The sequence below is a fragment of the Acartia tonsa genome, chromosome 3, assembly GCF_053477335.1.
Source record: "Acartia tonsa isolate MP-2025a chromosome 3, ASM5347733v1, whole genome shotgun sequence".
NCBI classification, from domain to species: domain Eukaryota; kingdom Metazoa; phylum Arthropoda; class Copepoda; order Calanoida; family Acartiidae; genus Acartia; species Acartia tonsa.
The window spans coordinates 1,786,578-1,799,377 of record NC_137262.1 but is presented as its reverse complement, the minus strand read 5'-3'; the positions used below and the strand labels follow the sequence as shown (position 1 = coordinate 1,799,377).

General features: G+C 31.8%; 1 protein-coding gene across 1 annotated transcript; it reads right to left on the bottom strand.

Annotated features, from left to right (window-relative positions):
- Positions 1-9,339: 9,339 nt before the first annotated feature.
- On the bottom strand, positions 9,340-10,665 carry LOC145313026 (uncharacterized). The gene is made up of 2 exons (XM_080152261.1): positions 10,614-10,665; positions 9,340-10,302 (listed from the first exon to the last, which is right to left on the bottom strand). Exons 1-2 carry the CDS (start codon positions 10,629-10,631, stop codon positions 9,406-9,408), a joined length of 915 nt encoding a protein of 304 aa, XP_080008387.1. The 5' UTR covers positions 10,632-10,665; the 3' UTR covers positions 9,340-9,405.
- Positions 10,666-12,800: the final 2,135 nt, after the last annotated feature.

The following is a 12,800-nucleotide window of genomic DNA, read 5'->3' as shown; positions in this document are numbered from 1 at the left end:
TTTCTGCGGAAAACAACTATGAAGGTCAGACCTATTTGCAGGTTTTTGGCTATTTTATATTTTTTTCATTTTTCCCCATATCTTTGGTGTTTTTAGTCTGATTTTCAAAAAATTTTTAGTTAAAGATATCAAATTTAAATTTCCCGTCGTTTGAAGAAAACAACAATGACGGTCAGTCCCATCCACGAATTTTTTTGCTTCGCTACTTATGGATGTTGTCATCCTTCTTTAAATATCTATGGTTAAGACCCGATGATAAAACAGCAGATATTTATCGGTTTCTAAGTCATACTGGAAACCCATATATTTGTGTATTTTCGTCTGTGCATGAAATCTAAACGAAGCTAAGAAAGAGACAGACATATTGGCGCCAAGTAAAGAAAATTATCGTTGAAAAATGATTAATGATGGCCTCTAGCTTGCAGTGGAAAATTTTCAAGATTATCATTTTATTTATTTCGTAATGATTTCAAAAAGTATAGTAAATGTTTGTACTTTTGTAAACAAACCTTAAATTTTTTAAAAGCGAAGCTTTTCTATAATCAGGGTAGGTCAGTCCATAACGGATAGCTTTTTCGTTAATTTAGGCATGTTAGAATTGTCCTATCGATTTCAAACTTTGCATGGTGATTCCTTTAGAAGTTAGGTACGAGTTAGAAAGCGTAGCAACTCTATAATCATTACCAGAATGTCCGTACGTCTATTTAAGATATGTTGATTTTTTTTACAATTGTAACAACAAATTTGTATGTGACCTAATTATCCGATTGATCTGATTTTTGGTATACTGATTCCTGGGACAACAAAGTACAATATTATAAGCGAAGCAACTCTATAATCAAGTCCTAAAAATGTAAGTATGTCCATAAACATTATCCTGTATCAAGCAGTTTTTCAACAAATTTGCTTACATTATTGCTTCGACTCTTATACTTTTATATTTTGACACTATACAAGTGTTAATGTCCGTTTGTCCTACCGTTTCAGTGCTTGGCTTTTATGGATGTTGTCATCCTTGTTTAGTAGTGAAGCTTCTCTTAAAAGTGTTTGTGTCTGTCAGTCTTTAACAAATTTTATACCCCCCCCCCTCTCTCGCTGTTTATGAATTTAAGGGTATTTTGTTTAACTATACAGATTTTTAGATAATGGCTTAAGGAAACACCAAACCTCATTCCTCCATTGACTAAAAATATGGAGGTGGGGGGGGGGGGGGGGATCAAAAGGCATCCTAAAAAAACCAGCGAATAGAGGAAAATACTGGTACCGGGTAGCCTACTGCAGTGCTAGGGCTCCCCGCAGGGGTTAGTCAAAAAAAATAATGAGAGAGGGGTTTAGAGATGCTTTATAGGCAATTTTAATGAAAGCACCCTTTACGAAAATTATTGATATAAATAGAATTTATCTAATTTAATAAGTCTTTTTCATAAAATTATTCAATGTTAATAAACTTTTCATTTTATATGATTCTTCTTTAGAAGCATTGCTACTCTATCATTTGAAATGTTTGTCTGTCTGTCCGCTAGACATGTTTAGGAAAAATGGTTAGTTTCTCTGCTCCTATTTAAGATTTAAAATTGGTATATAAAATCAACATGCCAAGCAAGCTGAAATAGAGATATCTAGTCTTTTCTATTGTCTTACATATGTATCTAACAGTATCTCCAGAAAGTTTGATTAGTCTATCTAACATAGAGATGGGCTGAGGTCAGATTTAGTGGTCCCAAGTAGAGAACCCAGGGTAAACTATGGGCGCATTTCGAATATGCCTTGGTTAAAGCGAAGCTTTTCTATAAATAGGTCGGTCCGTCCGTCCGAGATAGATAGCTTTTATTCGTTAATTTAGGCATGTTAGAATTGTTCTATCGATTTCAAACTTTGCATGATGATTCCTGTAGTAGTTAGGTACGATTTAGAAAGCGTAGCAAATCTTTAATAATTACCAGAAGGTCCGTACGTCCATTTTAAACATGTCGATTTTTCTACTTTTTAACAACAAATTTTTATGTGATCTAATTATCCGTTTGATCTGATTTTTGGTATATTGATTTCTGTGACAACATATTGTAAGAACAATATTATAAGCGAAGCAACTCTATAATCAAGTCCTAAAAATGTAAGTATGTCCACAAACATTATCCTGTATCAAGCAGTTTTTCAACAAATTTACTTACAATTTTGCTTTGACTCTTATACATTAATATTCTGATTATTCATTTTAGACACTATACAAGTGTCCTACCGTTTCAGTGCTTCGCTTTTATGGATGTTGTCATCCTTGTTGAACATGTGCTTGTCCAGTATACGCAATACATCGTCCAAACATTTTTTTGTGCTTAACGTTATTTCCAAAACAAGGATGACAACATCCATAAAAGCAAAGCACTTAAACGGTAGGACAAACGGACATTAACACTTGTATAGTGTCAGAACTGAATAATCATAAATTAAATGTATAAGAGTGAAAGCAAAATTGTAAGTAAATTTGTTGAAAAACTGCTTGATTCAGGATAATGTTTATGGACATACTTACATTTTTAGGACTTTATTATAGAGTTGCTTCGCTTATTACATTATACTTTGTTGTCCCAGGAATCAATATACAAAAAATCAGATCAATCGGATGATTAGATCACATAAAAATTAGTTGTTAAAAAAGTAAAAAAATGAACATGTTTAAAATCGACGTACGGACATTTTGGTGATGATTATAGAGTTGCTACGCTTTCTAAATCGTACCTAACTATTAAAGGAATCACCATGCAAAATTTGAAATCGAGAGGACAGTTCTAACATGCCTAAATTAACGAAAAAAGCTATCCGTTACGGATGGACGGACGGACAGACGTACGGACGGACCGACCCTAATTATAGAAAAGCTTCGCTTTTAAAAAGTTGAAAATCAACATATGTTTAAAATGGACGTACGGACATTCTAGTAACGATTATAGAGTTGATACGCTTTTTAAATCGTACCTAACTACTACAGGAATCACTATGCAAAGTTTGAAATCGATAGGACAATTCTAACATGCCTAAATAACCGAAAAAAGCTATCCGTTACAGACGTACGGACGGACGGACTCTAATTATAGAAAAGCTTCGCTTTTAATAAATTTGCACGTTTCAAACAAGCATTATCTATAATACAAAGTAGCTTGATGTCTGTCCGTCCGTCTGTCCGTCCGTCTGTCTGTCCGTCCGTCTGAAGCTTAAGATCTCGGTAACCACTGAACCGATTGGATTCTACTCTTTAGGGTATATACCTATTGGTCCTGCGGTGGTTTTAAGCTATTTTCTTGGGGGGTGGGACACCCCAAACCCCCCAAAAAACAAAAAAATCCCTCCCCCCATTTTTTTTTTTTTTTTTTTTTTTACAAATTTTACGAATTTTATGAATTTTACGAATTTTACGAATTTTGCGAATTTAATCGCAAAATGTTTTCCTGCTGGGTAGGTGCGAAAATTTGTGATCCATTCTGCTGGGTAAGTAAATAGAAGATGTAATTATACCTCTTGGGGCAAAGCCCCTAGAGGCTAGGGGCGAAGCCACTAGTTGATAACAAAGTATTGATTGTTAGCTACTCTAAAAGTCACTTGCGACTTCATTTTTGACGTATGCCATACCATTTCTCCATGTCTTGGGTTTTGAATTTTTTTCATCATATCTTTTAGAGTCTATATTCTAAATTGCATATTTTAATCCCTCTTTAAAGTTAGTTAGTTAACTCATAGTCTGACTTTTTCGTAAAGATTCTCATCACTTAACATACACATATACATATTTTTTATTTCGATCTGATGGTAATTATTTGAGTTTTCTTATTACCGGTAAGCATCTTATGTATAACTCACTTTGTCGGTATGTTTGCCAATAAAGCTTAAAGGTGAGAGTAATTTTCTCGGCGTTTATATTAATAGTTATTTCTCGCATCGTATTATAAACGGCTTTTCGCAGATATAGAATGTACAATTAAAAGATTAAAACTAGTTTTTTTAGCCCCGAGGTGCCGAAGGCACCGGCTAAAAAAAACTGGTTTAATTTTTTCATTGTACATTTTTATATTCGTAGAAAGCTGGATATAATACGATGCTAGACATAGTTTTTTCGTATGGATGAGAACCGATTCCTATCCACCGGATTCGAATGAATACAAGAATAGTTATTTCTCGCATCGTATTATAGACGGCTTTCCGCGGATATAGAAAGTACAATTATGAGATTAAAACTAGTTTTTTTTAGCCCCGAGCGCCGAAGGCACGGGCTAAAAAAACTGGTTTTATTCTTATGATTGTACATTTTTATATTCGTAGAAAGCTGGATATAATACGATGCTAGACATAGTTTTTTCGTATGGATGAGAACCGGTTCCTATCCACCGGATTCGAATAAATACGAGAAATTTCTTTAAAATATTTTTTGGGGGATTGAACATCTTCTATACAGCTTACTTTGGTTTGTCTTTTGTTGATTTAGGCTACTTGAGGGTCGACCCCTTTATTTTCAGTTGAATTATAAAAATAAAAAGTTTTTTTATTAAATTTAGCGGGAGGGTTTTTTTTCTAGGGGCGATTTCTCTTGAGAGGTTGGTGGTACCCTGCCCCAAAATATTTATAAACCTTCCCATGAATTATCAGAAGCTATCCTGTAAAGGAGAACCCTAATGGTTCAGTGTTTAGCGAGATTCTTTGGTACACACACACAGACAAAGATCCTGTTACTTTATTTATAAGTATATTTTAAAAAATCTTTTAAAAGAGCTAAGCTTCAAAAGTGCGCGAAATTATTTGGAGTAATTACAATATTTTTTAGGGTTAGTTAGTAACTATTGTCAAACTAGGAAGGAAGGGGACAATGATCTTGATGGTTGGTGGCAAATATTTTCAGCAAATAATTTTAATCAGAATGGGTAATCGTTGTTGGAAGTGTCTTATCCCTTAGGTTCCATGAGTACAACTTTTTTAAGAAAGTAAAGCTTTTTTTACATTAGAATGTTCTAATTGGTTCATAATTTAAGGTTATTTGGATACTCAATATTATATATTGTTTATTGTATTCTTATTTAGTACACTTAGACTTATAAACTGTATAATTTTGCCTGAAGCACCCGGATATTTACCTATTAGTTGATTTTTAAAATTGGGTTTGGCGCAGTTATGGTTTTAAAAATACTACTTTTGTGTCTCTTGACCATCGACGCTCCTCTCCCCCCCTTTTCTATTTTTTGAAGAAAAAAACTCATATAACGGTATAAAACTCATATACTTTACTTAACCAAAACCTAGCCTAAAATCCTTATAACAAAGTAACAGGATGTCTGTCTGTTTGTCTCTGTATGTTTGTACCGAAGGATCTCGCAAACCGCTGAACCAATCGGGTTCTCCTTAACAGGGTTACTTCTCATAGGTCCTGTAAAAGTTTTTAACTATTTTGGGGGAGGGTACCACCATCCTACCAAGAGAAATCACAAAAAACTGAATTTTTTTACGCAGAGAGATTTCAATGCAACATAGATAGGTATCGTAAAGACTTTAACGCAACATAATAAGTGCCACTAGAGGCTTCTAGGGGCGTAACCGCTAGTAAGTAAAAAATACCAAAAGGTTCGTGTATGGTCCATAAGCAATAAGAGAGAGCGCAGTTTTAAATTTTTGTAATCACAGTGGCAGGACATTGACCCGGGCCACAAGTATCAATACATGTACATGGTGCCAGGGATCTAGAGGGATAAGACAAGAGCCGATAAATTGATTTACATCTCCAATGATGATACACAACATTAACTATTCACTAGTTTACACTCAGTTGTTGAAACGTTTGGACACTCAACTCAATGAACCAACCAATTAAATTCAATAAAAGTCCCAAAAATTGATAAGTCTTAGTCGACAAAAAAAAACGAAAAGTTTTTACAAGACTTTGGGTACTAATGTAAAAAATAGCCCAATGTCCCCTTCCTCCCTGACATGGTCTACAAATTTTGTAATTGGTTACATTCCAGCATTGTTAGGCTAGGATATATGAAATGATTTCAAGTTGTTTTTCAAAGGATAAGACAATGGACTATGGATAAATAACACAAAATTATCATTTCTGTGAATGAAAATTATTGATTGAAACGCCATGGATGAAATATTTTTAAAGATAAAAATTCGTTGAACAAGCATGACAACATTCATAAAAACTACAATAATGCACTTTCAGTCATAAAGATATATAAAGATGAATATTGCGCTTAATCGTACCAGGAACCACCATAAAGTAAACTAACTTTTTTCTGTAGATTTAGAAATTTAGATGGGATTAGAAAGTAAACTAGAAAGTTATTTATTTTTTGTGTGAATTACAAAAAAATCAACTGTTATTAGTCAGGGATAAAATGATAACTGAATTAAAATTTTTAAATCTTTTTGAATTGTTTCATAAAACAAACCTAGATGTTTATGGTTAATGTCGACTAAATGGCAATGAAAAAGAAAAAGACAAAAAACATTTTTTAAATTTTAATTTAAGTTTTTTTTTGGTTTTTTATGGGGGGGGGGAACAAGGGGCGATTTCTCATGGGAGGGTGGTGGTACTCTCCCCCAAAATAGGTCTAAACCTTCCCAGGACCTATGAGAAGCTACCCTGTAAAAGAGAACCTTAACGGTTCAGCGGGTAGCGAGATCCATTGGTACATACAGATACACAAATATCCTGTTACTTTATTATAAGGATTATTTATAAAGGTGTATGTTCATATTCATACATAAGACATGATATTTTTTAACATCACCATCGATTGTATAGCATTATAAGTGAACGTGGCTGACATATAAAAAAACTTAGACAGCTAAACAATTTAAAATGTGTTATCTAAAATATACACTAATATACTCTGATAGCTTTGACTCTAAGTCACTGACTTATCCCTACCGTTTTAGAGTAAAGTTTGTTAGTTTTTTTATATGTTTGATCATATATTTGGCCATAACTCTGTCAAAAACGTTTTTATTCCTTTATAAGCCCAAGTGGTCAGTTTTGTAATATTTTTCTATTTACTTGGGCTTATAAAGAACCTGTTTCAGTATCATAGGTCGAAAAAGGTCTGTTTTGAAAGCTTTTTTGAAAGAGTTATAGCCAAATACATGATCAAACATATAAAAAACTAACAGACTTTACTCTAAAACAGTATACAACATTTTTGTTGGATTAAGTCAGTCAGACAGTGAGGGAAGAGTATACTAATAGAAATGCTATGCATATTAAATGGGGATAAGATTTTATTTTTGACATTAACCATCCCCTTACCCCTGTAATACTAAAATTGGTTTGGTAGATTACAAGTGATATTTTAGCTTTCTCTTAGTTTATAAAAGTTTTAAGGCGCGCAAAATATTATCAGTTCTATTCTATTTCTTTAAAAGAACACATTCAAATAAGATGTTTACAGTTCAGGAAATTTGTAAGTATTTTTAATATACTTTTGATTTATTTTTGAATAATCCTGTAGGTTTTAATCTCTGTATCAAATATGCACAATTTAGGAAGCATAGCAACACTATCAGGAATACAACACTATAATCATTACCAGAAAGATTGATCTATGCTTAATGGATGTTTCCATCCTTGTTCTATTAAAATATTTATTTGTCTTTATTAAAATATTTTTGGCATGATTTAACAATAACATAACTTTTCCTAATTTTTATCAAGTTTCAATCAATATTGAGTTTGATAATTGCAATTTTGTTTAAGTAGAATTATTTATTCTTTGCGGCAAGATTTAGAAAAAAAACTAGGCTACTCCTTTAATGGTCTTTATGGCACTTTAAAGAAGCGTAGTGAGCTGGGCGAAGGTTGACCTACAACCATAAATTACTTTTAAAAAGAATAGAATAGTTATTTCTCGCATCGTAATATAAGGCACTCTCTTAAAAAAAGAAACTTTTGTTGGAATTAAAATTAAAAGGAGGATGTCAAATGAACTCCAAATATGATATTTATTATACAATTTTTTTTTATATTTAGGTGCTTTGCTGGGACAGTTTTCCACCATATCCATTGGCCTCGGAGCTCCAACACTTTCCACCTCAGTCTACGCACCTTATAATCTAACATCTAATCAGACAACCAGCTACACAAAATCACATTCAGTTTACAGAAATCAGATCAACATTGAGAAAAATAATGATTTGAAAGACAAGTCAAGTTATGGCTGGGATTTTAATAACAATGATGTAATTCCTTTGTTAAAAAATTAAATAATTTATTATAATATCTTTTAATGTATTTCTTTTAATCTGAATAATTCTAATAAAATGTTTATGTTATAATTTTTATTTAATATTGTTTTCTTTAAAAAACTTTATATAAAGATGGGCATATAAATGACTAAAACTAAAGATTTTTATAATAAATCGCTCAAATTTCTTAGAAAATAATGTTAATGTATTATAAATTATAACCAAATCAATGATCAGAATAAAATTGCGCAAAAAAGATATTTATATTAGAAAAAAACTTTTTTGCCAAGCAAAATGTTTTCTATAAAGCTTAAAATCCCTCGCCCTGCCTTTTTGGAAATATTTTGGTAACTTGATGTTAAAGGTTTACAAATGTGACGAGTCTTTTCTATCAATGTATTACTACATACTAGCGGATTCGCCCCTAGCCTCTAGGTAATAAGAAAAAGATAAAAAAAGATTAATTACTACTGATGCTGCCAGTAGTTTTATGTGTTTACTCACTTCCCCATAAACCAAAAAATAGGGAGGTATTTTTTTGTTTTTGGGGGGGTTGTGGGTGTCCCAGCACCCGAAAAAAAAGCCTAAAACCACCACAGGACCAGTAGAAATATTCTCTGAAGAGTAGAATCCAATCGGTTCAGTGGTTACCGAGATCTTAAGGGACGGACAGACAGACCGACAGACATCAAGCTACTTTGTATTGTAGATTGGAATTGAATATGCAATGGCTGTGACCTATCTAAACTGTAATTTCAAGGGTTTATTAGTTTAAACTTAAAGTGGTCAGAGCTGACATTATGTCGACTTGATATTTGTACTTTTTTACATTTTTACTTATTTGTCCTCAACATTTGGTAATTCAAAGGTATTTTTTAAAAAGTTTATGAACAAGATCTATTTAATTCTACAGTTTTTACAAAATTTTACTATCTTATATTGCGAAATTCTTACTTACACCTTGTTTTATATTTTAAAAGTAAATAAGAATCAAAAATGACTTAAAAGAATCCACTATTTCTATAAAATTTGCATATCCCCACCCCTTTTTACAACTTCAGAAAAAAAACTTCAAAAATAATAAATTACATTTATAATTTTATTTGTATCATTTAAGAAATTTAAAAAAAAACATATTGAATACAATTTTAAGCATCATAGCTGCTGCAGAGATACTTATTTTTACGCATAATTTATCTTGCAGAACATGTACATTGCAAAGTTAAACATATTTTGTTCTTTGACTTCTTTACTCTCCGGCACAAATAATTTGGACTTCCAGTAGGTATTCCAGGTCTTGGAGTCTTTGAGTTCTGGAATAATCTGATACTCTTCACCATTTATCATTTGATACACAAGCTTCTCACTAGAATCCTCAAGATTTACATTTTCTTCATCTTTTGTAGTTTCCTCCACCATATCAAATTGATCTGTACTTCTTTTTCCTTTTTTTACATTTCTTTCAGGAGGATAACCATGACCAAAAGTAACACCCCTTGCTACCCTTCTTGGAATTCTTCTCTCACCATCAACAATTGGAGCAGTAATCCAGTTTTGGAACAACTTTGAAATTCTATTTAATTCATTTAGAATTCCATTTTCTTGTTCATTAACCAGGCATGGGCAGACTTCTTTGATGTCTATATTCTTGCTTTTTATATCTTTGTAAACCTTTGAGGCCATATGCCACATCTCCAGCATATGCATCTGGTGAATTATTTCCTCCAAATTTGTCAATCCTGATGCACCAAATTTATTAGGTTGATCATTGTTAGATAGAATAAAATCAACTGCAGCTCCTCCAGGGAATTTGAATGCAGATGGGCGTGAAGGAGCAAAGAGCAGAACTGGTGAACCAGTCAGATCAAAATTGACTGTTGGCAAAGTGTTGTTGATAGGAAACTTTTCATCAAAAAAGTAGTTGATGTCTTCAACTGACAGAGAATGCATGTTGTGGGCCACAATTTCAGAGAATGTAGTGAAATCAACTCCTGCTTGTCTTGCTGGCTCACACTGGTCCACCAAACTCAAGGATGCTGTCATCACAGTTGCTGGTATTACGAGCAGCAGCAGCCATATCTAAATTAAACAGAATGAAAATTAACATCCTTCGGGAAGTGTTAAAGCACAAAAGATCAAAAATTATTAAAATATTAGATCAATCTAATAGAGGGTTTATTAACAAAAAAATAGTCAGACCAGATAAAAAAAAGGAAAATACTTTATCTTGAAACTACATATCACCAATAGCATTATTAACCAACAAATTCTATTCTATGTCTAACAGCAGCTAAGTAAAGTATATTAACGAGTTATTTGATCTCGAATAGCATAACTAAAGCAAAATAATTAGTCATTGGTATTGTTACTAAAAATTACTAAAAACTTACATTTATTTGGAGCTGCATGGTGTAAGGTCTTTTTGGTGTCCCTGCCAGTAGAAGAATGGACATTATTTCCCTAGCTGTCCCTTTTTATACTAACCTAATATACATTAATAGAGATACTATAGAGAAACTCTATCTAAATCAGCTAATAGGAAAACAGTTGAGGAACAACCTGGACTTATGGTTGGTGATAAAGGTTACAGATTTTAGTGAGAAAGGGTGGTTATTTTCCATTTTATTCCCATTATGAGTCAGCTATATAGTCGCATTTCAGAGGACAAAGCTTTGCTAAGTTAAATTATATTGTGTTAAAATTTCTTTGCTCATGTATCTGCTAAACTTTTCTTTTTAAATTTGACGAATTTTGGGGTTAGATTGGCCATCTAGACATATTATGTTTATTTATAAATTCTAAACCCCCATTTGCCCTCCCAAGTTTGTTTCCCCTATTTTTACTCTCAGCCATTTTAAAGCACTCTACTACACACCCATTCCAAATAAATAACAGTTTAATTATAAAACTTCCATGGAAAAAATTGACACATTTCTGCAAAATAAAATAAGTTTTATTGAAATGAAATATTAGAAAAAAATGAAATTGTAAAAAACTTTTAAATTGTCATTCACAGAAAAATAATCCAAATTTGTCATATTTATTCAGTTATAATGCAGGCTGTTCGTACAGTGTTCAGTGTTGCTTAATTTAACTTACATACACTTGACGGAAATTAGGCATCAATATCTGATCTTATTTATTAACTTGAGAAGTTTCACATGAGAAAAAAATATTTCATATTTCATGGTTTATATCAAATAGTGAGGAAATTGTTTGAGCAAAATATTTTAAATGCAAAACAGTGTCTTTCTTACATCAATATAATCAAAAAGGAATTACTGCATTTGTTAATAATTAGTTTCAAGAGTTGTATAAAATTAAAATGCAGGAAAATTGTATAAACTTTGGCTTTTTTTTTGACTGCTGCGCAATTCCTGTGCATTTCTAGTAATTTTGTCGAAAACCATTACATAAAACTAACAAAGCCAAAGAAGAAACTGATGAATGGCTAATTTGTATCATGAGTAAGTGGGATAAATTAAGCAATACTTTTGTTCTATTAAATTTTTTTTTACCATTTAACTTTTGAGCAAATTATGATTTATTTTTACATTGCTATGCATAGTTCTTGTTCTTGTCACTTTGACGCTTCTATTGATGAGTCTAAATCATTCTAGGTTAAAAGTACTACGTTCATTACACAAATTTAATATAACATCAAATCTTTTAGTTGTTTAGGTTAAAACAGATCAAATTAGAAGTATTTTTTAATGTTTTTAATAATGATTTTATTTAGTATCACCCCATCAATACCAAACTCTAATGCCATTACTTTACTATTGATAACTATGATAATGGTAGAAAACACAAAAAGCAATATAGCTGCATAATTTGATAAAATTTCCTCGATTTCTTTTCAATTAACCAGTGTTAGTATTTTATACTCTTTTTATTTGATAGAAATCTGATGTTCTCTAAAACATTACAATCAGACTGACAGACCAAGTGAGATAGAGTAAATGCTTAATGATTACAAAATTATTTACCAAGAAATCAGCTGTCTATCAAGAATAGCTGCTGAGATAATCAAATGTTTTCAATGACCATCAAAGAATTATTGACAGACTGATGGACCTCGAAATATAGAGAAGATGCTCAACAATCAGGGATAACCTTAACCAAAAAATCATGTGTCTATCTAGAAAATGAGACAAGCTAAAATAATATTTCAAAAGAAATCATATGACTGTCTGAGCATTACTGATAGATGAAGTAAATTTAATATTCATATGTATAGGGAAAACATTGATTTATGTTTCCCCCATACCATTTATACTATTAAAGAATATGAATTAGTATTTTTAACCACTTTATTTTTCAGAAGAGGTGTGAGTTACTGACCTTCATTTTATGGTAAGTAGAAATAAAATGTTTTTTTTTTCAGAAAAGAAGGAAGAAGTTAAAATGGGTAATAATTATTATTATAATCTACAAAACAAGATATAATTATAAAACCACAATAATTTAGCTATGGCAAACTTGGATCAGAAATAAGTAAAGGGCTAAACAAAAGCATAAGGTTCTATATAATCTTTGAGGATAACTTTTTTAAGACATTTTATTTGCCCAAAATC